At 37.4% G+C, this 27,269-nt stretch overlaps 1 protein-coding gene across 3 annotated transcripts; it reads right to left on the bottom strand.

Annotated features, from left to right (window-relative positions):
• Positions 1–7,292: 7,292 nt before the first annotated feature.
• On the bottom strand, positions 7,293–26,629 carry triqk (triple QxxK/R motif containing). 3 transcript variants are annotated; one of them, XM_043218185.1, is made up of 5 exons: positions 26,537–26,594; positions 26,286–26,372; positions 22,709–22,780; positions 15,758–15,843; positions 7,293–9,322 (listed from the first exon to the last, which is right to left on the bottom strand). In XM_043218185.1, the coding sequence occupies exons 3-5, from the start codon at positions 22,767–22,769 to the stop codon at positions 9,215–9,217; spliced, it is 255 nt and encodes an 84-aa protein (XP_043074120.1). In that variant the 5' UTR covers positions 22,770–22,780; positions 26,286–26,372; positions 26,537–26,594; the 3' UTR covers positions 7,293–9,214. The 3 variants fall into 3 exon arrangements, with proteins under 3 accessions (XP_043074120.1, XP_043074119.1, XP_043074121.1); XM_043218184.1 differs by lacking the exon at positions 26,286–26,372 and having other exon boundaries at positions 26,537–26,629; XM_043218186.1 differs by lacking the exons at positions 26,286–26,372; positions 26,537–26,594 and adding an exon at positions 26,142–26,278.
• Between the last annotated feature and the right edge of the window lie 640 nt (positions 26,630–27,269).

The following is a 27,269-nucleotide window of genomic DNA, read 5'->3' as shown; positions in this document are numbered from 1 at the left end:
GATATTCTAGTCTCGTTAAAAATAATCATTAATATTTCATATAATTTCGCTTCTTAAGTAAAATGATCCTATTTCAAGAATGGTTATATGCTTGTAATGGATAATAAGAATATCATACTGATTAATAACAGATTTCTGGCAGTGTGACCGCTTGATGAATTGTGTTTTGAGTACCTTATTATTTAATCTGCTTATAATAAAGATGTATTCTCTGAAAACAAGTCTTAATCTTAATCTATGTAGTGTCTTCTTTTAAGGATTTTTTAGACTTTTCTTATTTGAAAATCTCTATATGGGATTTTTTCTTTTTCATATTTCATAATAGTAATTCTAGTTTTTCCAGTCTAATGTAAATTTTGCCTTCTGATATACAATCAAAGCATTCCTGAAAGCCTTTATCTCTCCCCAGTCTTTGCACCTGTGGCTCTGGGATATTTTCTGTACAATTTAATTCTGCGATACTCGCTGGCTGTTGCTTATCAATCAAAGGGCTGGATGTTGTGTGTGTGTGTGTGTGTGTGTGTGTGTGTGTACATGTGTGGTTCCTGGTCTGGACAGGAACTGGCAATGCGCCACGCTCTGACGGCCAGCCGGACCAGGTGCGCAGAGCCCAGGTGTGTTTCTATGAATAACACAATGAGCCAGTGCAAACAGAGAGAGAGAGAGAGAGAGGGAAAGAAAGCATGCAAATAGACAATACGTAGTGTCATAGCTCACCTGTTGAACACCTGCGATGTGCTGTCCAAAACACACAGATACATATTTCAAAAACGGATTCTAAACTGCTTAATATTTATTCGTCTCTGTTTACCTTCCTTTTCCCAGTTATGGATGAATGCGCGGCAGCACTCTTAAACAAACTCATCACTCACATGAATCAGATTTCCCTGTGTCCTTTCCCTTACACATTCTATTTGGCTTGCTCTGCTCTGATATTAAAAGCACATCTGGGATTAGGGATCCAATCAGGCTGTGTGATAGGCTCAGAAATCCTTTAAGTCTGGCATTACCACACACCTCACAAAACACAGAGGTGTTCTAATCCACACAGCCGCCGATCCTGCTAATGCATGCACGGCAGTCTCACACGCGCCGTGGCTTCTCTGTCTCATCACCCCGCGTTCTGTTCCCTGCAAAAACACGACGGCCTCTGAGTGGCCTTAATACGCAAATCTAATATTACTTCAGTAATCACTGTGAATGTTGACGTCTGGTGAGACGTATTGTACTCAGGCCACAGATCATTCTGTTCAACTTCACCGTATGTCGCTTAAAATGTACCTCGTGAGGCAAGAAACAGAATGTCACAATGTAATCTTTTATATTTACATCCTGTTTTTCATACACCCGTCAGTTGTGAGATCTAGCACAAATGAAAAGAAAAAAACACTTTTAAAGGGATAGCTCCCCAAAATTAAATAAGTTATCCCCTGCTATGGAAGTCCATGGTTGCAAAAAAGGATTGTGGTTACCAAGATTCTTCTAAATATCTTACTTTATGAGTCTTATATAGAAAGAAAATCATGCCGTTTTGGAATAACATGAGAATGAATAAATGCAAGAGCTTTCTTTTTGGGTCAACCATCCCTTTAAGTGTTTATTTTATTTACCTTTTATGTAGATTCATTTTTCTGACATGATTTTTCTGATTTAAAAGGTAATAAAAACATATACAATCTTTCAAGAAATGTCAACAAAAGAAAACTAGAACTAGAAATGGCTTTATCCATTGTTCAGATTGATGTTGTAGAAATGCAAATTAGTGCATATTTAATTAGACAGTTTCTCATTTACATATTTAAACATTACACTGCAGAAAATTTGTAATACAAATGTCTCGTAATATGAAAATAAAATTAATTGTAAAAAATAATAGTATAAAAATAGATTCGGTATAGATTATATATATATATTATCATTTAACTTGCATTCATGTCAACATATTGACACCAAAATAATAAAAATATTCAAGATACTTCAAGATAACAACATATTTTTTAGGTTTTATGTAACATATTAGAGTTGATGCACAAATATAGATGTGATTTACTTTGAAAGTGACAGACATAATGCTCTAGCAGTGTGCATCAGACCGTAGAATCTGGAAATGCAATTGTATAATCATCCCTAATTGTGTATATGATGCACAGACTCTTTGAAATGCAAATACACTGCAGGTAGCATGAAAGCAGTGCACTAAATAATTCTTGGTGGGGAAAAAATGCACGTGTGGGAGAAGAAAGCAAAAATAGCGAGGGACAGGTGGAGAAAAATAGAGATGGGGAAAAGAATGTTGTAAGAAAGACATGAGAAATGAGAAAGTAGGTGTTCCCTGTGTGGGATTAGAGTCTGTGTGTGATGTGGATCATGAGCTCCGGTGCCGTCAGCGCACCCTTAATGACTGAGTGGGATACTGTTCACACATATTGGGGTTGTGAATAAGGGCTGCCAGGCCCACCTGTCACATAGGAATATAAAGGGAGGGCAAAAGAGGAGAGGAGAGACGAGGGTAATAGAAAGAGGGAGGGAAAACTATACAGAGAGGAAGAGAGAGAGAATAAATGAGCCTCTCCTGAGAGTGACCCTCCTCGTCTCTCGCCTGTCTGTCAGTGCTGCAGGTGTCTGAGCAGTCAGAGAGAACGAGTGTGTGCTTCACTGGAGCATGCAGCTAGACCAGGAAGTGCTCTGAATACTCAACACACACACACACACACACACAGGAAACACTGAGAGCAGAGAGGATATACAAAAAAGATGACCTGCTCCGAATGCTTAAAATCCTTATTCTGCTGCCCTGTGTGTCACAGGTTGTGTATGGCATTTTTCTGCATTGCCCCTCTTTTCATCCTCATTTTGCAGCTTTTAATTCATGTCTGTTAGCTTTGAGTATATCTATATCTATATATATCTATATAATCATGTACAAAAATGAGTGTGAATGATTTCTGAAGTAGTGTGTGACACTGGAGTAATGATGCTATAAATGTCAGTTTTGCCATCAGAGGAATAAATTACATTTTAAAAATTTTCAATAGGGAAAAAAAATACTGCAATTATATTTCACAATATTATCACAACATCTTTCAAAATGTTTGATAAATGTTTTTAATAATCATAAAATAATAATAAAAAAACACTTTATAATCAGGGCAATCAGTTAGCATTAGTTAGCAACATTAGTAAACATGAACTAAGAATGAATAATACTTCTACAGCATTTATCAATTTTAGTTAATGCTAGTTTCAGCATTTGCTAATGCATTATTAAAATCACAACTTGATAATGCTAGATAATGTAACATTTTCATTAACTAACAATAACAAAGATTAATAGTGTGATAAATGAATTGTTCATTGTTTAGTCATGTTAGTTAATCCATTAACTAATGATAGCAAATGACAGCTTACTGTAAAATGTTACCAAAACTCTGTAACATTTGCAGTGCACTGTACATGTCTGCTCACTGTACGCTTGCATTAAAAACAAAGTTCATCTAAAGTTAAACGGATCAGCCTGGAGTAAAGGTTTCAAATGAAGAAATGCTCCTATAGCCGAGTAGTGCAGACACTTGCATAAATCATCAATTTAAGTGCAGCATTGCACAAGTCTGAGCTGTTAATTTCAGAAGCTTAACTCTTAACACTTGCTGAAAGCAAAAAAGCACATTGAGAAATGCAGTTACATTAAAAAGCCAGCGGCAGCTGACGATGGACTGGTTGCAGGTCTAGCAAGACTGAACACTTCAATTTCACACTACTTCTGGACCATGATTATGATTCATCACAGAACCAACAGCATTTTTTTTTGTCTGAGGGAAATGCGTGTACGTGTGTGGGAAGCTCTCTCGGCTTTAGCAAGCAGAAGGTGGACCTGAGCCGAAGTAATTACTCCAGCTGACATACTTCACATGACTAATGAGACAATCTCAGGCCACCGCAACCAGTCCATTTGTCACCCAAAGCTCCGGCGCCACAGAACGCAAACTCCTGGCAGCGCTGCTGAGGTCACGGTAAATGCCGGCTCGGTAGCACCTGATTAATTCCTATGTAAAGGCATGGAAATAAAATTCAATTGATCATTTCCAATTAGCCGAGATCTCCGGGATGACAAGGCTGCCAAGGTCGTAGAACCTTTTGTAGAGCACGTTAATTACAGCGAACCATGTAAGGACTTTTTAAGATCTTATAATGGGCATTGTGTCAGAAATCAATACGAATGTTGCAGGAAATGTATCGTAGATCAATGAGAGCAGTCATCCAGCAGCCCCTCCTTAAGAATGATGGCAACAACAAAGACAGACGCGAGATGAAGAGTCAAGGTCAGAGAGCTAAACTATGAAAGTGCTGGAGGTGAAAAGGTTCGATAAACTCTGGTAAGGGAAAGCGAAATTCAATAATATGACAATGAAATATAACGTGATATACTCAAAACGTATCACATCATTGATTTATGTTATTAATGCTATCAAATGACTTCAGAAGACTTCAAAAGAATAAAGCACAAGGTTTATAATGCTCTGTGTGTGTGTGTGTGTTCATACATAATGTAATTTTGTTTGTGGAAAAACATTATGCACACATTTTTTCATAAATAATATTCAATATTTCTATACATAAAATTATACACATTATTATTATTGTCTGTGAAAAATATTACACACGCATTTTTATAAACAAATGTACTATTATGTTTGTGAACGTTACTTTTCATGCTAATAACCTTAAATCAAAACATAATTTACAATATAGAATAATTATATAATACAACTACAAAAAATAATAAAATGAATATGACTATATGTGTTAAACAAAATATAACCAATAAACATTTTATATATATATATATATATATATATATATATATATATATATATATATATATATATATATATATATACACACACACTGTGTAATTTTTATATATACACACTTACACAGTTTTTATTTTTTATATATACATACATACACACACCCACATACAAACATACATGCATGTTTGATTCATTTGCTACCATTCATAGGTTGCTACCATTCACTATTCTGCCCGAATGCTCAACAAACTGATAGACATTTAAGATGCAATGTCGATAGCAGCACATTCATAAATACATACAGCCACTACAGTAGCTGTAGAGATAATTACGGATGCAGTGCCATTTTCCAGAGCTGCATTCGGCTTCCACTGTTTGCCCACTACTGGCCACCTGTTGCTGCTAATGAGTGTAGTGGGGTGTGAATGTGAACAGCTCCCAGCTGTAGCCCAGGGTTCATGAACTAACACAGTGATACTGGATATAATTGACATTGGTGGCATTGGGCATGGTTAGGCTGGGCTCCTACAGTTTAACTGCTATTGACTTAATGACCGAGGCAGAGGGGCGCTCACACCGCTAACCCGAGAGCATGTGGCCTCTCGGGAGGGTTTCTACAGCCAGGGCAACCATGGCAACAGCTGAGCCTTACCTGTTACACAAACATTGCCCGCACACACCCACGGACAAACACAAAAACCCAGCCCCAGAGGTTAACAAGGCACAGCGCTATGGAAGAAACGAGGGGACTTCCTTGTAAGCAAAGTTTACAACTAATCTGTGACTAAAAGCCCCAGAATGCAGCCAAGCGCATGTCCACAATTGTTCTAGTGTGCAAATTGAAAATATGGCCGACCAGCTATTAGGTGTGTGTGCACCCTTCTGACAGTCGAGAACATCTAGGGAATCAGAGAAAGCATGCAAACAGCATTCATACTTTAAAAACTGGCGTGATTTTAACAGCATGAGATTAAAAATGCTACAATAAAAAAACTGTTAATTGGTTAACATTTTCTGTACAGTATGTGGTTAATCAACAGCCCGAGGTGGCTATTTCATATGTATTTGCATGAATAACCTGAACCTAACCCTGGCTGTAAAAATACCCGTCACTGGGGTTTAGACAAATCATACGAAATCAAGAGAGGTTGTATGAATTCGTACGAATTAGCCACCTCCTAAAATACGTGAGAATTGGTAATGAGACCATGTATGAATGACTGTAAATACAGTCAATGTAATTTTAGGTAACATTTTTTTTAATGGAAAACAGAATATTTAGCTAGTAAGTACTTAGTAGTAGTCACTAAGTTATTGAACAATTGTACTTGTTTGTAATTCTGTAGATGCAACAGGCAGCTACTGTTACACATAATTATGTAACAGACTGAGTGTCACACAGCTCCTAAAAGATTGTTACATGTGTGTTTCAGACTTTTTACAACTGACATAAGCTACCTAAAATCAAGATTGTACTTAAGCGTATCCAGCTGAATTTTAGTTTGATTAACCCCTACCAGTACACATCTTAAATACATGCAATATCTAATTACCTTAAAATTACACAATATTTAAATTATTGTTTTATCTTACATCTAACTTTGATTAATTAATGTTTATCGCATTATTTCAGTATAATGTGTGTTACTGTGATGGCGTTTAGTATTTGTGCCACTATATCATTATATCATGTGACTTTCTCATCGCCACCTGTTATTGGTGGTTATCAGTGTCTTACAAAGACACAAAACAGATCACAATTTATATTAGGTGGCCAGAAAATAAGTGCAATATAGACATATTGTATCGCAAAACACTTTTTCACCTATTGAGGTGGGATACAGGTAAGAGCAGGGACAGGTTTGGAGGTATGGGTAGGTTTAAGGGTGGGTAAAGGTGTAAGGGATGGGTCAACGGTGTAATTATAAAAGTAATTACAGAGATTAATTACAGGTATAATAACATATAATTACAGTACAATGTAAAAACATGTGTACACAATAAGTGCATTGTACCAAACGATTAATTTAAATGTAAGTACATAGCAGTTAAGGCCATCTAATATACAGTGGGACCATTTGTAAAGTAAAGTAAAGTTATTTATTTTTTTAAACCGATCAAATATATCATAACTTAAACTTAACTTAAATGTTTCATATATTTTATTTTATATATATTATATATTCCATTTTATTTCCGGTGGCAATTTTAGAACCCTATATTTAGTGATAAATAAAAATGTTTATTTTATTTCTATTTGTACGTAATCATCTTTTTAAGACAAGCGTGCAGTAAACACTACGTAGGGTCTGAGTGAATGTGAACACAGCTTGAGTCTATAATTTTGTGCTTCGGTCTCGTAGTGTGTGTGTACGTTTGGCATTAACAAGCGGATCGCCACAAGGCACTGAAACAGATACTATTTATATGCTCAACATAGTTATACGATTTCGGAAAATGAACACAATAAGCTTTTATCGATACCAACGCGTTTTGACAATGTTTATTATTTTATCTCAAGTGTGATAGAAACAAGAGAAGAAAAACAAGCAAAACAGTCAACAAGGAACACGAGACTCTTTGTTTTGGTTTAGTTCGGTCTCACTATGAAAGAATTTGGAAAGCTCTCGAGTCCAAATCAAAGACAGGCTACGAAAATGTTTTGTTCAATAGGTATCAATCCTTGAATTAATGATAACAGTCAGACGTCCCAGGAAAATAAGGGCCGAGCAGCAAAGCAGTTGTCCTGAGTTAGGCACATATACCTCATGCAGCGAAAGATAAAACAACTCTCACGGCCTGGAATGAAATAAGTCGTTGCTGTGCGTTTGTACGAGATCCAATGCGCTATACAAAGAGAATGTAAATGAACTTTGAATGTCATCAGCTTCAGCCTTTCATTTTCCACCCTACGACTCTGTCTCACTCCCACGGATGCACACACACACACACACACACACACACACACACTCACCCAGCAGCGTGTAAAGGAAGCGCTGGATGTCATAGACCGAGGCAGGGCCATGCGTTTTATCTTCGGAGATAGATCAAAAGATGCACGCTAGCTAACAGTAACAGCACCTCACGCTGATTGATAATGCTTCAAGTGCCGTTTCCACGTCTCTAGAGGTCACACACTCGCACAAAAGCGGAGAGCACATCAAGGTCTACGTGTTAATGTTTGGTATCTTCACTGACGCTCTTTTGGCTTTCGATAACCAAGGTTCGCGATGTTTGATATGCTAGTAACGAGCTGCACGATGACGAGAAACGAGACGGAGAACGTCAGCTTTACACAGACAAACACGTTCATAGATTGCCTCTGATCTCCAGCATTGAGATGTCTACATCTGTGAGAAGTGCTTGCGGTATGGAATGCAATATACCTTCTTGCCTGCTTCACTCATTTCACATATTTTCTTGACAGGATGCAGATTTTTTTCCCTCCCTCTGTCTCTTCAGTAGATTATGTAATACAATTCCAACCAATTTGAATCCAATTTTTGCACAACCTCAAAATGGAAATGATTAAAGGGATAGTTCACCATAAAAACGTAAACGTACTTATCATTTACTCACCTTTATGTCATTCTAAACCCCTATGACTTGGAACAAAAATAAGACGTTTAGAAGTTGGGCCAAAAATATTATACCATCTGCCATTATTTTATTAAATAAATGAATGTACAGCATGTTATGCAACTAATTGCTGTTATCAAATTTATTATAAATTGCTGTAAAATGTATTATCATAAATCTATTTTATATCCTATGTGTCTGTAGTCCTTGGGACATGAAGATTCTGTATGCTTTATGTGGTTGTTGTTTTGGACTGTAAAATTAAGTGTATTAATAGTATGTGTTATTGTGGGGCTGGAAATAAATTTGGACAACAAAGACTTCGATTCAAAGCACCATATAAGTTTCATGAAGCCATATAATAACTCTGTCACTGATATTTGTTATACAGTGAAAATCTAGTCTTTGATTATATACAAAAACAACAACCTAGAAATTATGATATAAAAAAACTCCTTTTGGAGTTTCACGCAGAGAGCCAAATGCATTTCAAAAGACATGAGAGCGAGTTAAAGATGACAGAAGTTTCATTTCTGGGTGAACTATTCCTTTAAAACTAAAAGATCCAAATGGAAAACAAGCTGGTTCTTTAAATCCCAAAGCTGTGGGACATATGTGAAGCTTTATTAATAATCAGAAAGGATTATCAACGCTGCATGGGGAAAAAAAAAAAAAATTCTATGCACTTTAAGACTCATCTTCTTTCAGCTTCCGCTGATATAAAAAGGGACAAAGATAAGAAATGTATAATACTATCAAACTGCTGGCACATGAGTAGTTCATGGGTTGAGCCACTCTGAGATGGCGTCTGTGAGAAAAGTCCTTCAGTCCATGTCCGCGTCCAGATCCAGCTCGGTGCTCAGGTTGAGGTAGAAGAACGCATAGACGCCTAGCAGGAAGACCAAGACAGCCACAACGATCAATATGGTGTCCTGCAATCAGAGAGAAATTTTATTTTTTGATTCATACACTGCATTAATGACTATTAAAAAGAATTTAAGTCAGCGCACTAGCATCAAATTATTCATGAAATGTTACACACTTGAATAACGTTTTGAATTCATCTGCCAATGTGGAAACATAATGATTCTGAAACGCGCCGGTCCTTTCTTACAAATACACACGGAACAAAAAAAACACTTTACAGGCTGAAGCCATACAACTTTTTAAAGTTCAATAAAGAACTTTTTATTTCTGAAAAATCAATGCTTCATAAAACCCAGAAACCAACTGATCTGAAAAACCTATAATCTAACATTAAGAAACTTTTAATCTACAGCCTACATTAAAAAAATAAACAAATAAATAATAGATTGCATAGCTCTTTGCTGGTTTTTATGTTGCTTTATTAACATGCACATTTAATACTGCTTTAAAATACCTAAATGTTGCAATGGCATTCTGCAGAAACGCTCTCTTTTCATTGCATGGTCATAGACTCGTGATGACTGATCATAACCAAACACAGATACGTAACTGACACCGCAAATGCTCAGCAGAAGTATCAGTATATTTTGGGCTCTTTATCTTTTCTCTCGCTGTGACACAAATAGGGTTTGGCAGACCCAGCAGGCTGAGAGAAAGTTAATCTCCCAGAAATGTCTTTGTTCTAATTAAGAGTTGTTGGGAGCTTAATGCCCGAGCTAAATTGATGATGGCTGAAGGAATGGTATTCAAGCATGAATTAGATTTAAAACAGTCATTTATTACCTTTTGTGTTAAATTACGATCCTCATCAACCTCGGTTTCATTAAGAGCACTCAAGTATTTAACAAAGCAATTGTTCTTCATCTCGATAACTCGTTATCAAACTTTCTAATCAAAACTTGTGTGGCTGTGGGACTTTTTGCCTCGTTGGAACATTCAGAAGCTGAACGTTTTTCTAGAAATGTATTACAATTAGAAAAACTGCAAGTATATGCTAAACGCTGTTAGAACTTTCTTTGCTAAAAAGTTTACACACCTCTTGTGGGATTTGTATCTTTAAAGGAATAGTTCGACCAAAAATAAAAGTTGTCTCACAGTGTACTTGCGCTCAGGTCATCGAAGATGTGGCCGATTGTATTTCTTCATTGAAACAGATACGGAGAAATTTAGCATTTGCAGCGAATGGGTGCCGCCACGAGAGTCCAAGTGGCTGATAAAAGCATCTTGTTTGGGACCATTGTTGCTTGTATACAGTGTTTGAACTTTGCATATTTCTCTCCTGATTCAGATAAGATGGATTACTCCATTTTAACCAGAAGCAATGTTTTAAAGTAAAAAAAAAAAAAATACAGCTTTTCACTTCACAAGACTTTAACTGATGGACTAGGGACGTGTAAATGACTTACTATTAATAATTGTGATATTAATAATATTCTGACGGCACCCATTCACTGCAGAGGATCCATTGGTGAGCAAATGCTGCAATGCTACACCTTTCTAAACCTGTTTTGATTAATAAATAAATCCTCAACATCGTGGATGGTCTTAGAATGAATGAGCGAATGAATGCAGGCTAAATACAAGTGACTGCACTTGCACATTTGCTATTCAATTCGATCAAAAATATAATATGCGATTGTAAACAACACAATCTTTATTTGCTTATAAGCTAAAGGAATGTGTTTAATGCCACTAATTTTGCCTTTTCTGCCGTAGTAATCCATTGCATCATGCATCCTCCTGTAGACATCTTAAAGTATGTTTTTCATAGGCAGAACATAGAATAAAAGGTGGAGAGAAAGAGAAAGTGAAATAATAAAAATCACACACAACCATCCATTCCCCCTCCTGTGTTCAGTCACACATAAACGCATACACAGACATACACACACACACACATCAAACACGGAGCAGCATGCAAATCCACCCCGAGCAGGCAGAGATAAGCCACCCAGCAAACAGGAGGCTAATAATAATTCTAGCAGATAAATTGTAAGGGGCTATTAAAAGCCTCCACGACGGCCATGACTATCTGTGTACAAGCTGTGGCGGCAGTCATCAGTGTGTATGTCCTCATTAGCACTCGCTGCCCGCTGCATTTATCTTGTTCCAGCCAGGCTCCAAACAGCTTAAGCCTCTCTTAATTGGAAAACTTTTAAATTTCATGCACTTTAGTTTCATACATTACCAGAGGCTCACGCTGATTCAAGTTCTTTATTTAACCGCTTTGTGTCAGAGCCTAAGTGTCATTGCATCCAAAAGGAATTGTTTTGCATTCATCTCTGCTGAAATGTTTAAATACAGACTGAGTAGCAGCAAAAGGGACAAAGTACAAGGAGTCTACTGACTAATAAGCCGATAAATTATAATAAATAAAAAAAGGTCTACAATCATATACATTATTTATTATCCCAGATATTGCATTGACTTGCATATTTTTTTAGTTTTTACAGTGTTATGCATTTTATTTATTGTCTTTTTCAATTTGGTTTTAATTTGTTTTTATTCAGTTTTCTGAAATTGTAGCACTAAATTAAGCCTAGGCAACATTTCTAATTTTTACGCTTTTTGTTTAGCATTTATATTGTATTCTAACTTTATTCCAATTACAAAAATAATGTTGAATGCGTTTTAGTTAATAATTACAACCCATGCTGCATTTGTGCTTTATTTTAAAGAGCAAAAAAAAAGAGCATCATGTCATCAACTAAAAAATTCTAAGCAAAAAGTATAGTAAAAAGCTATGAATACAGATGTGGTCTCATATTCTTTGATGAGAAAAAGACATACAGTAAGTCCAGAGAAGGCTGTGTGAAAATGAAATTGTCAGATGAGGGTATGCGAGTGAAGAGAGGGGACCTTGTTGTCTTGAGGAAGCTAATAATTCAGCGGCCTACGCTTCAGTCTCCCACATTCTGATGGAAAACGCTGGAATATTCCCAACAGCATCATGTGGCTCTCAGCAGCAGCTGTGGCATGCCGGGAGTGAGTTCCCATTCATCTGGCGACAGTCCACTGTCTCACACACACACACACACACACACACACACACACACGCGCGCGCTTGCATCTCCTCATGTGTCCTTGTATGAATTCTCACGGTCTTCTGGTTTCACCCGAATCTGTGGTATTTTCTCATATAGCCCCGTGTTCATAACATTGGCCCTCACGGCCAGGTGTGGTACGGCATCAGCGTCCAACAGAAACAGCTGAAGTGGGATTTTCCCCCCGCGTTAAGTGGTTGTGTAGTTATCTCGGCCAGACCCAGGTGTGCTGTAATACCTCACTCCGCCGACCGCTGGCTGCCGTGTTGCGGCGTCTTTGTGAGAGAGGAAGGGTGTGTGTAGAGGCTGAAAAATGAACGTTTCTTTCATACGAGTGTTGACAGTCTGTATAAACGCAGAGGTGTGAATGGGACTCATAAACACTGTCTGCATAGAGCGAGAGATGCAGGTCTGAGACGCACATACAGTATATAATCTAAAATAATCTTTTATAAGATAAAGTCATACAGAAAACAATGCCTACAACTATTTCATTTAGTTTAGGGATGTACAGTATTAGTGCCATATCAAAGAAAAACAATAATAGTTAATGACACTAATATGCACATAATATTTTGCTAATCTCATAAAAAGTGTAAATTTTATATTGTATATTGCACAATTTATTATCTTTTAGTTTATATCTGCAATTTATTGCTTATCAATCAAAAAGCAAAAAGGTATTTACTAGAATTTTTAATATCTATGAATCTCTAATGCAATTTAAGCCTTATTTAGAAAAAAAATTGGATTGTTCCACAGTGATTGATTTCCATTTATTTTCACTAAAATAATATTTACATATCATTAATTTAAATTCATATAACAATTAAATTCAGAGATGCCAGTACCTTGACAAAATGTAACAAATTATGTTCAATTATGATTAATAATTTATTAAGACAAAATCACTATAATTAATTTCTATATTATTTTGTCTAAATAAATATAAAAACTATAATTGTTTTTAAATATTTTTCTTTATCAGCCTTTTTTTTTATCAACTTATCAGCCATAACACAATATCTGAATATCCAATTAATTTTTTTTTAATCATAAGTGTAGAGCTGACAAGTCCATACATTTTCACTCAGTTTGTATTCTGGATTATTTTTCTAATACTATTTCACTAAAATTAATAAATAAATGTAAATAATGTAAATAAAAATATATATATATTTTGGCTTGGTGTTGGTGTTTTGCGCTGGAAATCATCAACATGTTCAAAAAATGTGGCACTTTTGGCTATTTTAGAACCTTAGATAAAAATCACTGAGACTTACTTATGCATGCAATGGAATGTACTGAAGAGTGAAACAGTTAAAGTTGGCCAGCGGGCTCTTAATATTCAGCTCCAGGGCTAGCAAGTTGGCAGTGATTTTTCAGGCCAGGCGCCCCACACAGCTGAGGCCGCCAGCACCTCTACTCTGTGCCAGGTGATGCCATCCGCTCAGCCAGGCACCAGGGAGCCAGGCAGTGCCCACAGCAGGTGGTCGAGTGCCCGCTGCCTCCCCAAGCTGGCAGGCAACACCCCAGCAAACCAACTGGCCTACGAGTGGAGAACAGCAGATTGAGCAGACAGCCAACACAGACCACAGGACGGCCCGAACCTCAGCCTCAACCTGCTCTCCAGAGCCTCACGCAGAACTCACAAACAGGAGCGACGCTAAAGAACGACGGAAGGCCAAAAAGAAGAACGATTGTGTGTTTGGGCGGGTTGAGATGGAGAGCCACCTGCCAAGCATGCACAGCCAGAGAAAATGGCCTGTGGAAAAACAAGTGGTAAAAGTATGAGTCAACTCCTCAGAAAACCAAAGCCAAGAAGACATACCGCAGAGAAGCGCACACCAGAACAAAACTCAAGCTTGGAGCTCAGGGGTCCATTAGTCACATTACGAACCAGAACAAACAAATCGGCGTCCACGTTCCTCAGAAGCGTGCCAAGTCAATGACCAAATCTGTACGCAATAAACTACTTTTCTGACAGAATGAGGGGACGCTGCTTTCAGCGGTAAACAAATATTTTAACCACTGAGCTCATAGGCTTCACGAATACCTGCGGAAAGACATTTAGCTGCTCCCAAACAAACATTTGGAGCCATTATGGTTGAGAAGGTTTTTTTTAAAATGCACATGGAATTCATATAAATAATTTTCTCCATTTTAAGCCCTCAGTAATTGGATAAAAGACTAATGAGACTTAGAAGAATTGTAATGAGGGCTTGGCTTTCTAACAATAACAATTGAGTTGCTAAGACCAGTTAATCTTCAGCCTTCGCATTTGATTTCTTCATACCAAACGAAACCCAACACAAGCAAACGCAATGTTTTGAGTTGAAGTATTCAGCCATGTGCAGCCGTGCTCAGTGTTTCTGCATTGTTCAGTCCACTGTGAAAATATTGCAGCTTATGAATTATGAATTAGTTTCAGATCATTGTTGTGAGTGAGAGGTCTTAGCATGGATACTAGCGGTTTTGGCTACAGTTCCCAATGTGGAGCTCTGGAATCTGAGAGAACTGATAAAACATATTGCACCACAAATTCTTATGCCAAAAACCAACCAAAAATAACACCCTTGCCAAAATTAACAGGGACGAAGAGAGTTTCTCTACAGATCATTTGAAAGCAGCTGTTTTGATTAATTCTGTTAACAATAAATGCACACATTAATAAATTAAACGTATTTTTAAAAATACATCATTATACTAAAAAGAAATATAGGAATGATTCACACTAAAATGATTCACTGCCATCACCCTCATCTAATGCAAAAACTGTATGATGTTTACTCTGTGAAGCATAGGAATATATAGTTTGAAGAATTTTTGGTGACCATTGACCAAAAATACTTTTTCAAAATATCTTTTATGTTCTTTTAGGGTTTTCTGGGGGGGGGCAGTCTTTGTACTGTACAAAATTGTAAGTCTGATGGCTTGGAAAAGCAACTGTCAGGTATTATCGGAGATGTCATTTCCACACTGTAAACATCCATAAGATATTATGCACCAACGTTTAATACGGTATGAGCAACACTGACAGTTATACTTGACCAAGCCAGTGCCATTAATACACAGAAATCACACAAAGACAGTGAATAAAATGCTTTCTCCTCAAACTCTCGATTATTATTCTGGAGTGACAGCTGAGAGAAAAAGAAAAATCGAGAGAAAGCAAAGGAGATGGTGAGGGAGAAAGAGAGCTACTCCTCTGAGAGTCAAACAGCTCTTCTCTGCCTCATCAATATGGAGACTGCTTGAGTTGCTCTCAGGTTGGAGAGGTGTGATGAATAATGTGTGTGTGTGTGTGTGTGTGTGTGTGTGGTTTGGCAGATGGGGGAGAGAGGGATCAGTTGGGATAGAGGGGGTGGTAATGAGAATGAAAGACAGCCATCTCACCCTGATTCCCGGAGCACTTCTCTTCGCCTCCGCCTTCAGCCGAGTGGCTCGCAGAGCCGGCTTGGTTTTCTTGTAATCCTGTTTTCCTGAGAGAGAAAATGAGGCGCTCGGGTCATTCCTGCCATGTGACATTTGGAGTTACATTTGCATTTTGAGATAGGCTGAAAGCTTTTTTCATTTAACAGCTGAATAATGTTTCAATAAAACAAATATAATGCATTTGCGATTGTCTTCATCAGCGTTGTATTACGAATCATTAAACTAATGCATTTTGCTGAAACATTCTTAGTTTGCCTTAATGTATTTCCCTGTTTTAACCCTTATTAACATGACTTAATAGGAGTCGGTTAACCTTCTGTTCTATCTAAGATAAATTAGTATTTAATTTATGCATGACTGAATTAGTCTTAGCTTATCTTAAATATACAAAGATGGACTATCACAAACTCATTTATTTTACAATAATTATTGACTTTTTATTGGATCAGACTGGCAAAAGTTAAGTGGTTTTTACACCAAATTGGATTAAAAATGCCCCAAAATGTTCTTGGTTTTCTTATTACCTGCAGTGTGTCACATTTCATGTTCATTGTAGTATTGTTATTTTTTGTCCTTTCAATTAAAAAATAAAAAAAAATAATAAAATGCATTTAACGACTTGAACCTTTTAAACAATGAGCACAGTTTTAGTTTTAGAAATAAATGTTTTAAAAAATAATATCCTGTTGTCGTAATGAAGAAAAGAGTCACGTTAAAATAATGAAATTAAATCCTGAAATGAAAAAGAAAGCCTTAAGTATTTTGGCATAATAGTTGTACGTACTGTATGGTTAGGGTTACTTGCATGTAATTATGCATAATTTATAGTTATAATAGTAAATACAGTGCTAGGGTTTTGTTAACACAGAGAGGAAATCTTTAGCGCGCTAGTTCACCTAAGTGGCAGTTATCAGGCAAGCACTGCAACGAACCCGCCGGGCAAAGCCACCACCTGGAGCGTATGTGTGCAAGGTGTGCGAAGAGAGTGCTGTCTCTAATTAGAAACAAACAGCCGAAGGAAGAGAAGTGGAAAAGTGGGAAGGCAACAGCTTGGTGGGCAAAGGAGGGGGCCGTCCTCAGTGGCTGCAGCAGACCCGGGTCAGACTCAAGGTCTCCGTGAGAGCTGTTGACACACAGGGGCCGTTTCAAGTGCAACTCCTGCCTCATTAAGACTTATTTACATGGAGTGGGGGGAAAGAGAGAGTGTCCTTATCCATCTTCAGCGGCAGACTGCCGGGCTGGATGCTCTCAGATGCCTAAGCTAGACACTGACCCCTCCCCGGGGACTTTCGCAGGTCTCTTCTGCCTTATGGTGCACCTTCTGTGTGCGACGCAGGCCTGCAAGAGGCCATTATCAGAGGTAAACATCCTGTTATTTTGTTCCAGTGCTGAATGATGGTTTGGTTCGGTACAGACAGGCCTCTTAAATAATGAACAGTGTGTTTGTTTGCAGAGACTTGTGGAATAGTTCTCAGTTTGGTCTCTGTGGGAAGATACTGCAGGGCATTAATGTCAATCATCTGTGCAAAACACTAAACTGAACTGACCAGTCGCACCTTAAAAACAATACTGACCAGTCTTGGCAACTGTTGCAGTTGGCCTAATCATCAGGCAGGATTTACTCAGTAATTGCTACCTTTGTCATTTAGCAGATGCTTTTATTCAAAGCAAGTTGCAAATGACAACAACGGAAGCAATCGAATCAACAATAATAACAATAATAATAACAATAATAATAATAATGCATATTTAAAATAAAAATAATGTAAATTTGGTTTAACTTGGTTAAACTTTGTAATTATTTAGCATATGCTCTGTGTCAGCTTAAATTTTTAAAAGAACAAACTGCATAAGTTTTATTACTGCAATCTAATGTAGATGTTTTTATTATTGCGTTTGTTAATTCAAAAGCTTTAATGACTGAAATTATGCTTATTGATGCTTGGTGGTATAAATCTTTACTAGACTACAATGATAATTGTTTTGATTTTAGTATTATTATTAATAGTATTTGTATTAATCGTGGCTGTTTTTGCTATCTTGTTTTGTGGTCTGAATGGTGAAAGATGTATTTACTCATTTTGAATTATTATTTCTTTAATTATAATGTGTTAGGTTTATTTATTTTTAGAGATTCATCAAATAGTGTCAAATATCTATACTACTGATACTTAAAAAACAATTATAATAAAAAAATAAACAAAACAAACAAAAACGGCATACACACACACTGCTAAAAAAAATGGAACAAAAAAATTCAGATCTGGTGAAATATATCATACTGGATGTCTATATTGATATGGATATGTGTTAGGAATGATAGGATGCAATAGCAATTGATGGAAAAAAAAAGATCAGTCAGAGATTGAGAAATTCAAAGACACCCCATAAGTCAAAGTGTAGAAACGATGCATCAGGCTAGTCCATTTTAATGAAATTTCATTTTCTAGTCTGTAGAGGTCTGGTTGTCCCTTCATGGATATGCCTGCCCATCACTGACATACTACCACCAAACCAGTCATGCTGCACAATGTTACAAGCTGCATAACATGCTCCACAGCTTCTCCAGACCCTTTCACGTCTCTCACATGTGCTGAAGGTGAATCTGCCCTCATCTGTGAAAAGCACAAGTGGAGGGCCTGGTGTTCAATGGCAAATGCCAATCGAGCTCCACAGAGCTGGGCAGTGAGCACAAGGCCCACTACAGCACATCGAGCCCTCAGGTCACCATAATGAAGTCTGTTTCTGATTGTTTGGTCAGAGACATTCGCACCAGTGAAGGTCATTTTGTAGGGCTCTGACGGTGCTCATCCTGCTCCTCGTGGCACAGGGGATCAGATAGCGACCCTGCTGATGGGTTAAAGACCTTGCACAACCCTGTCCTGCTCTCCTAGAGTAATTGCCTGTCTTCTGGAATCTCCTCCATGCTCTTGAGGCTCTGCTGAGAGACACAGCAAACTAAGCAACAATGGTACGTACTGTTGTGCCATCTTGGAGGAATTGGTCTGCCTGTGCAACCTCTGTAGGGTCCATGTATTGCCTCAGTAGTGATCCTAGCCAAAACTGCAAAACTAGTGAAAAACGGTCACAAAAGATGAGCTGGGTTTAAAAAAAAATGTCAGTGACCTCCTGTAAAGCCATTCCTGTTTTGCCACGTTTGTTAACTTCATTAAGCAGCTGAAACTGATAAAAAAAACCTCTCCTACTTAACTGACCAGATCAATATCCCAGGAGTTTAAATGACTTGATGCTATACCCTTTTTTTGAGCAGTCTATATATTGTATTGCCAGCAACCAGAGTTATGAATATGTGTTGATTCTAGCTAAGTAAGAAGAAGAAGAAGAATTTTTCTAACTCAGTCAGCAAGTAGAGCAAGAATATACAAATCCAAACACACCTCCAACATATTACGGCTGTCTTTTTTGTCTCTCTCTTAGTGTCTACAGGAGTTTACGCTCGCACCTGTGGAGATTTTACATGGTGTGGAAAGCAAAACTCGTTTTGTTCCAAGCCAACTGGGACAGATTAGGTGTGTGTCTTATTTTTCTTGAAACTTCCTGTTGTGGTGTAAATACCCACAACAAACAGCCTCAGCCATCTGTTCCAAATGAATAGTTAATTGTAATCATATCAGAGTTTGAAATAAATTGTTTATATAGTGAGACTTTGTGGCCCTGCCAGTAAGCTGAATCACACGCCATCGAGTTCAATGAGGCGTTTCTCTCTGCGTGAGCACTCGCTGATGATGAAGACTCTGTGGTCTTCTTGGCTTTGCCGTCTCACCGCGGTCGCGCTCAAATTGGCCAGCGATCCAGAGGTGGGCTTTGAACGCACCTTCGCTCATTAATCAACATTCAATTGCATCGCAGCAGAGCGATATCTCCCCCTATGCATTTACCAAAAGCGGAGTGAAGCCTCTATAATATATCATGCCATTGTTTCCTGTGTGCTTGAGCGGTATGACCCCTCCGTACACACTTTTCTGTCAGATGTTGACAGGGAAGTGACAAGAATCAAGCCACAGGGCCAAAGGTGCCTTTCAAAACTGCTGCAGCTGATTTCATTTCAAAAGCCATGACTCCTCATCCGCAGACAGATTCCCTTTCCATCAGACGAGCTCTTTTCTAACATGATCTGGCTAATTCACAAATTGCATTTCATTACAGGAGAAAACAGGCTCTTCGGAGAGTGGAGAAAAGCTCTCTGTAATTAATCCTGTTATAACATTGCGAGACAATTTTGAGAAACCTACTGCACAACTCTGAAGACAAACAAAGAAACGAGAGAAAGAAAGAATTATTCATAAGAAAAGAAGAATGATTTTCTGTGTAAACTGTTAGAATCTGCATTTAATTAATTTGCACAAACTATTGTGAATTATGCTCATTTTATATATGTATTTAAAAAAAAAAGATACTATATTACAGGCAACCAAATGCAAAAGTTCTGCCATCTGTCATATAATTTTTTTTTCAGTGTGAACAGGCCTTTATGCGCCCAATTTGAAACCGCACATGTACTGGGAGCGCAGAGGTCGAAATAAAGAACTTTGTCTTTGTAAACAAATTGACTCATTTATCACAAAATAGACCGTTTTTATCTGTATACAGAAGGAGGGAGTGCAACCTTTGCACACAGCTAAAAACACTGTGACATGACCAAGTGACAGTTCTGCCATCGGGCGACCGGGTCAAACCACGGTTTTGAAAACTGAGAAGATCTGTAACATACAAGATCCATTCAGCCCTCAAATTATGTCCATACACAGATCAGCTGAGCGAACGTTCACACAAAAAAAATGATCACGAAAGGGAGAGAATTTAATAGGCAGGGATGCGTCTGAGTGTTTGGTCATGCAAATAATTGTTGGACAAAGACGGAGAGGATGGTGTGAATGATCTCGACGCAAAGGGGGATGACCACACAGGCCTGAGGAACCCTTTTGGTGGTTGACAGCTCTGCGGAGTCCATTATGCAGCTTAATAACAGTATTTAAAGTCAGTGTGTCTACAGCAGCCCTACAAGGTACTTGACATCACAAAAGCTTTCTCTCCTTTTAAAAAAAAAAAAAAAAAAAAAAAAAAAAAAAAAGGAGAAAGCAAGACCTGTCAGGATAAAAATTACCTTCCCATTACAATCTCAAATTACGATGTGTATTCTTCCTTTGTGTTGCTTTACGCTATTTTGGGCGCTTTTTTTGTTAAACAGCGATTCTCTGAAATAGGCTGATATAGACTTCTTTTCAAAGCAAACTGAGGGAAAGAGAGGGAGGACCGGAGGAGGGGGGTGGTTGGGGGAACTCAATTGTCCACAACCTGCTGTTACGACTTTGAATTGATGAGACGCAAAAGAAAGAAAACAAAATGGGATATGTCTGAGATTCGCAGGCTCCAGCAGGAGTTCAGCTTGTTATGTTGCCAGCACAGTCATGCAGCACAGGCACAATAAGGCAAGGTGACGGAGCAACGCAAGCTTAATAGTCCTACTAAAGGGTGCGATATGAACTCACATAAAATCGTGCGTATGAGACAGGTTCTTTCTGCGGGGAGATGATATCGCCGTGCACTGCGTTGCAAATTACATCAGGGATGTGTCAATGGAAAAAAGACATTGCTTTAGCGCCATTATAAAACCATGCCTCCATAACTCATCCCTTCAATGAAAATATAGAATTTCTAGATGTACAACGGAGGACACAAGTGGACTAACCGCTTTGTTCAATGTATTTTCGAGTCGTGATATCCAGTCATTTCAAAAACAATCCACACAATAAAATGTGGATTATGTGATTATACCTTAACAATAAATAGAACTAAAAACTATAACGCTTTTCTATACACCCTTTTCTGTTAGTAAAAATAAAGTTTTTCAGAGTTTAAGTGGATGATGTAAAAAAGTTTGGCCCTATAAGCACAAACATTTCGTAATCTGCATTTGTTAGTGTTCAATGACTAGCTTGATTTTTATATAATATTTTCATTTTAATGCAGCAGATATACTGTGTGTAGCTATAAAGAATTCCTGAAATTTATAAACAAAATTCCTGAAATTGTTTTTGAAAATTGGAGTGGGTAAGATTTATAATTTATTTCTTAATATAACATATTATATTAATATATTAATATAACATTTAAAGCAGTTTTTTCTCCAAAAACAGACTGATGAATGTACTTCTTGTCAAAAAAACTACACCAAAAAAAAAAGAAAACAGCAATTAATGAGTACTTTTTCACAATACTGTACATCTGAACAACCTAAAATTTCTTTCAACACTATCAATGTTGGTTTTAGTGAACGTGTAACATGCACAACCAACCAAACTAACACCTTTAACCGTGTTCTTACTAAACGAACTGGAATTGCTATTGGAGAAATGTCATTTATATGGCTTTGCTACATGTTTACAGTGCAGTTTCTCCTCATACAGCCCCTAGCATCAATACTGACATTGTCTAAGTTATAAAACAAACCCCATGCTCCTTCCGCTATCACAGCTGGCATGCTTACCGGTACCACTATGATTGATAGGCCTTACAGTGCCTTGGTTAAGAAAGAGGAGGCAAAGCTAATGATTGTTTCCTCTAAAGCTGTGTGCTAAATTATACAATAGAAAGCACAAATCAGAGAAAAAAATGGGAGACTATAGAAGCTAAACATGAAGAATGTACCATATACGCGGTTGTTTATTTCGGGCTTTTCTAAGTCATGCTGGTCTGTTCCCAGCTGAGCATTCTGATCATCAAGTCTGTTCATGCGTAAAATTTATAAGCAAAATAATCACAGTGGCTGAAACGAAGGAGAAAAAGCAACATTTCAGACTCTCTTTAATAAAACACCAGATGAATATTTGATGAAGGTTACTAACATCCATATTAAAAATAAAGCCTGCTGGAAAGCACAGAGGTTCTCACCGATCTGTTTACGGTACTGATCGACCGGCAACTTGACAGAACTTGCATCCTTTTTCCCCATCTTTTATTCACCTGAGAGAGAGAGAAACAGAATGAAAAATACACCAAGTATGAGGAAAAAGTAAGTCAAAACATTGAACAGTGAGAGCTCAGTTTGTGTTTGCTTACAAGAATCAAATGAAAAATGCTACCGTGGTCCTCGAGTAAAGATATGCTGTTGGCATGGCTCAAAATACTAAATGCGCATGAATGGGAATACTACCAAAGCTCACTTAATGGACGAACACTTCTTATTTACGAACCCCCAAAAACAGTGCTTTTACAGTGAATGGCCATGTGACCCAATGCAACACTATAAAATATTCACAAATCCTATAACACAACAGAATGACTTTGAGAACTACTTACAGTTTTGTAAGTTTTTTCTCATGGACTTAAGGATGAGAAAATGGCAATAAACCTCTGACATTTAGCGGTTCCCTCCCCATATACTTCCCTTTTTTTATTTCAGGTTGTGACCCACCAGTTGTGAAGCACAGCCTTGCTCTACACTTTTAGGGCATCGCATCCTAAATTGCTGCAAAAGTCATGGGTGATTGTGAAAGACGGAAAGTACCTTGAAGCTAGAAAGAGGAATTTGATGTAAGGCGCATCCCCAGAGGTGGCAAGGGACTTCAAGGAATTCAATCATGCGAAGGTCGATCCGAGACATAGACTATTTGAAAGTCTTCCCATGCCACCAAGCCACCCTTACACTGGCGAATTTGTGTTAAATTGCACCATGCTGAATACCCCTGGCCAAAAATGTGTATTCTGAATTAATCAAAGGCGGGTAGACGATTATTTTCAGAATACCTAATTGTGTTACATAGAGTTAATCATTCGAATAAACGATTCAAACAAACAATGACATAGAAGAATGTATATGATAAAGAAAAGCAAAAATATATTTAAAAAAATTTAAATCTAGCTTAGAGCACATGTGCCAAGGTCTAAGAAAGGTTCTAATTTGTTCTTCATGCTCATGTTGGCTTCACATGCTTTTTTTGATCAAATGCAAGAAAAGGATAAATGACTCTATAATGATTCAAAATTTGGTGTAAGCATTAAGTATAAAGTAATAACATATTTGCTCATATACAAATTATTTTTAAATATAATAAAAATAAAAATAAAATAAATCACAATGTACATACTTCTTTTGTATATGCAAATATTGCATTATGTATTATTCATTTATAATATAATTCTGTTTTTAGGGGTTTGGAAACTGGGTCATGGGAAATGCAAGAATCCTGTATATGATTTCCTGTTTTAAGTTTGGTTTTCTGGACAAACAACATGACCCTGATTTTTGTGTGTGTGTGTGTGTGTGTGTGTGTGTGTGTGTGTGTGTGTGTGTGTGTGTGTGTGTGTGTGTGTGTGTATGTATATATATATATATATATATATATATATATATATATATATATATATTAGTATTAAAGTGGGGTTTAACACTGCAAAAATTGTCCATTTATATTAAAGAAGCATACACTCCATCTCATTTTACACTACTCTGACTTTCTCGATAGAGATCTCAGATTGATTTCCATAGCAACTGAAGTGAAAAAGATCAGAGAAGAAAAAAAAAAAGTGCCTTATCTCGTGATGTATGTTATAATGGTTAGTTTGGAAGGCGAGGAATTTTGAAATTGGTAATGGGTTAAGTGCATTAAGGCATTAGCCATACTTACAGCCTCATAAGCTGTTTTTATCATGAGGTGGTCAGGGACCCCTTTATCAAGATTCTGCCCTCCTCACAATACTATTTGCAATCAATACTGCTCCTTCTGTTAAAGACTTGGAAAAAAGGGCGCATGAGCCAAAGGGCAAGTCTATGTTTCTGATGATGTTTAAACCTCTCTGACCTATTCTCTCCCAGAGAAATCGAGCCATAGACCTTCGACCTGATCCATTTTGGCTTATAAACCGGAGATCTCCTGAGGAAAGGTGTACAGGCTCTGTGCTAAGAGCCTAGACTGATTAGCATGGAAAACAGAGAAGAGCTGGAGGAAGTGCAGAGGTGCATGAAAACAGAGAATTACGAGGCTGTTTTCATCCTCTCTTGAGGCTCAACTGTGCGAGCTGAAACCTCCCCTTTGGCTGCCGATGCAAAATGAGTTCAAGGGTCGTCTTAGCATCCTACTTTTGAAGTCTTTAATCTTTACTTGAATTTGATGTAATTACAAGGCCTCCACATGCAACAACAAAGTGGGAGAAAGAGGAATGGATTAGTTTTCCAAAGATGCCCGAGGAAGAGAGCCATTACGGTGTTTACACAACATGGATTGAGTCAAGCCCAGGGGCGTGACTTACAATGACCAAACACTTCCTTTGTAATGAGCGTGACCGCTAAAGGAAGTTGACAAGGGCCGTTAAGTGGCAAACATGGCCATGTTCGAAAAACGTGTGTCTTATTTCTGCCCATATAGCCTTAGGCTTTGTAAACAGTGATGATTAAACCAGCGGGCAGGAGGCCGTAAGGTCACAGAGAGGGTACCAATATGAGCAATTCCCAACTTCTGTGCAAAATTCCCCACCGAACTAGACATGAAATGCTTAACCTGGCCACTCAACAGAAACAAAACATTAAATAGGGACATGAACGATATCTTCATAGAATAAAATAATAATAATAATGGTAAGACATAAACCTTGCATAACCTAAGACGTATAAAAATCTTCAAAGATAGCAGTGTCCAAATTACAGACAATATATATATATATATATTGGGTGAGTTGAGGTCGATCCACAAATAGAGGGAGATTGCCCAGGGCTATGTGTACCAGCGCTTTGAAGAATCAAATTGAGACCAGAATCCTTTTTTTAAGCTGAACTACAAAGGTTTCAGTTTGAAAAGAGATTTAAGATTAAAATAAGCACAGCGGGCATTTCTTTATAAAATGAATTAAATAAAGAAAGCATTATGCATTTTAGTAATGGAGTGTTCAATACGAAAGGTTCACACACTATTAAAAATAAAGGTTCTTCAGGATGCCACTGAAGAAGCTTTTCCTCTAAATGGTTCCTTAAAAGACCTTTTGACATCTGAAGAACCTATTTGTTTCACAAAGGTTTCTTTGCAATGAAAGGTTCTTCATATTATAAAAAGAATTTATTTTTTAAGAGCCCTTGACTGAATGGTTCAATCTAGGATCAAAATGGTTTTTCTACGTGACCGCTGTGAAGAACCTTTTAAGCACCTAGTGCAGCTAGGAGCTAAATTATGAACTGAACTTGATATAAAATAATACAATTATGTAAAAGAATCCAGAAATATAGGTGATGTGCATTAGTTTCATTGATGCAATCCCATTACGTGGCATACACGAGGCATCTTGGCACACATTTAATGAAATCAATCAGTACAAGAACAAAACATTCACTTACAAAACAAATGTCCGTTTTGTGGATTGTTTTAAATAAAAACGAATGGCATTTATAAGAAAGTAACACACATATAGCTGACTCCCGATTCATTTAAATGCCACGTAGTGGAATTGCACTGTTTACTGTCAGTTCCTGCAGTCTGACCTGAAGTTAAGACAGTCTGCGAATTATCCAATCACAGCACAGAAACCGAAAGGCTCGACCAATCACAGACTGCGCAGGGGGCGGGCGCTAAACCAAACACAAATGTTTGGATTATTCCGAAAACGGCAAAGCGATAAAAATCACAAATAAATAGTCTTATTATTTCCTCGGCCTGCAGCAAATATCTAAACGCAAGGCAAAATCCATGGCTGTGTAAAACGAGAGCGTTATGTCTGAAGACACAGACTTACCACTTAAAAGAGGGGAAGACTCTCTCCGTAGTTCCTGGTTCAGCTTCGTGGATTTCAAATGGATGCGTGATTCAGCCAATCACGAGTTACTCCTTTTTTAAAAAAAACCGATTGCGTCATTAGGTGGGCGGGCCCACAAAGCAAACCTTCAAAACCAAGATGTCAAATATATTGAAGACGACGACTAAACACAAATATGAATAAACAAAAATATCTTATATAAAAATGTATATCATGTATATATAAATAAAAAAAATTATATATATATATATATATATAAATGCTTTAGAATTTAGAAAGTGAAGCGGCTTGTGGCCAGATATATTGGCCCATACTTGAAATTAGTGCACTGCATTTAACCAATCCAAAGTGCACACACGGCAGTGAACAGCCAATGCCACCAATTTTTACAGGCTTAAGATAAAACCGCATAATTAATCAAACTGCAAACTACACCATATTCTCTCCATGTTTGTAAATGTAATACAGCCTTCAGTTATTTCTGATTTATAAGGCTTTTGAGTTGTTTGATTGCATGGGAATCACACAAATTACTTTTTTGAATTATTAGAAAGCATAAGGCTTTATTATTATTATTTTATTCCAGCCATGTTTTGGCTCATCAGTCAAAAACATCATCAGCACGGTCTTTTCAGTTGGCCCGTGTGAAATCTGCATTTGAAACTGTATATTTCAGGCAAATATGAATGCTATACAAAAACAAATGTTCTAT

Source organism: Puntigrus tetrazona, chromosome 19 (genome assembly GCF_018831695.1).
Source record: "Puntigrus tetrazona isolate hp1 chromosome 19, ASM1883169v1, whole genome shotgun sequence".
Lineage (NCBI taxonomy): Eukaryota > Metazoa > Chordata > Actinopteri > Cypriniformes > Cyprinidae > Puntigrus > Puntigrus tetrazona.
This window is presented reverse-complemented; position numbering and strand designations above follow the sequence as displayed.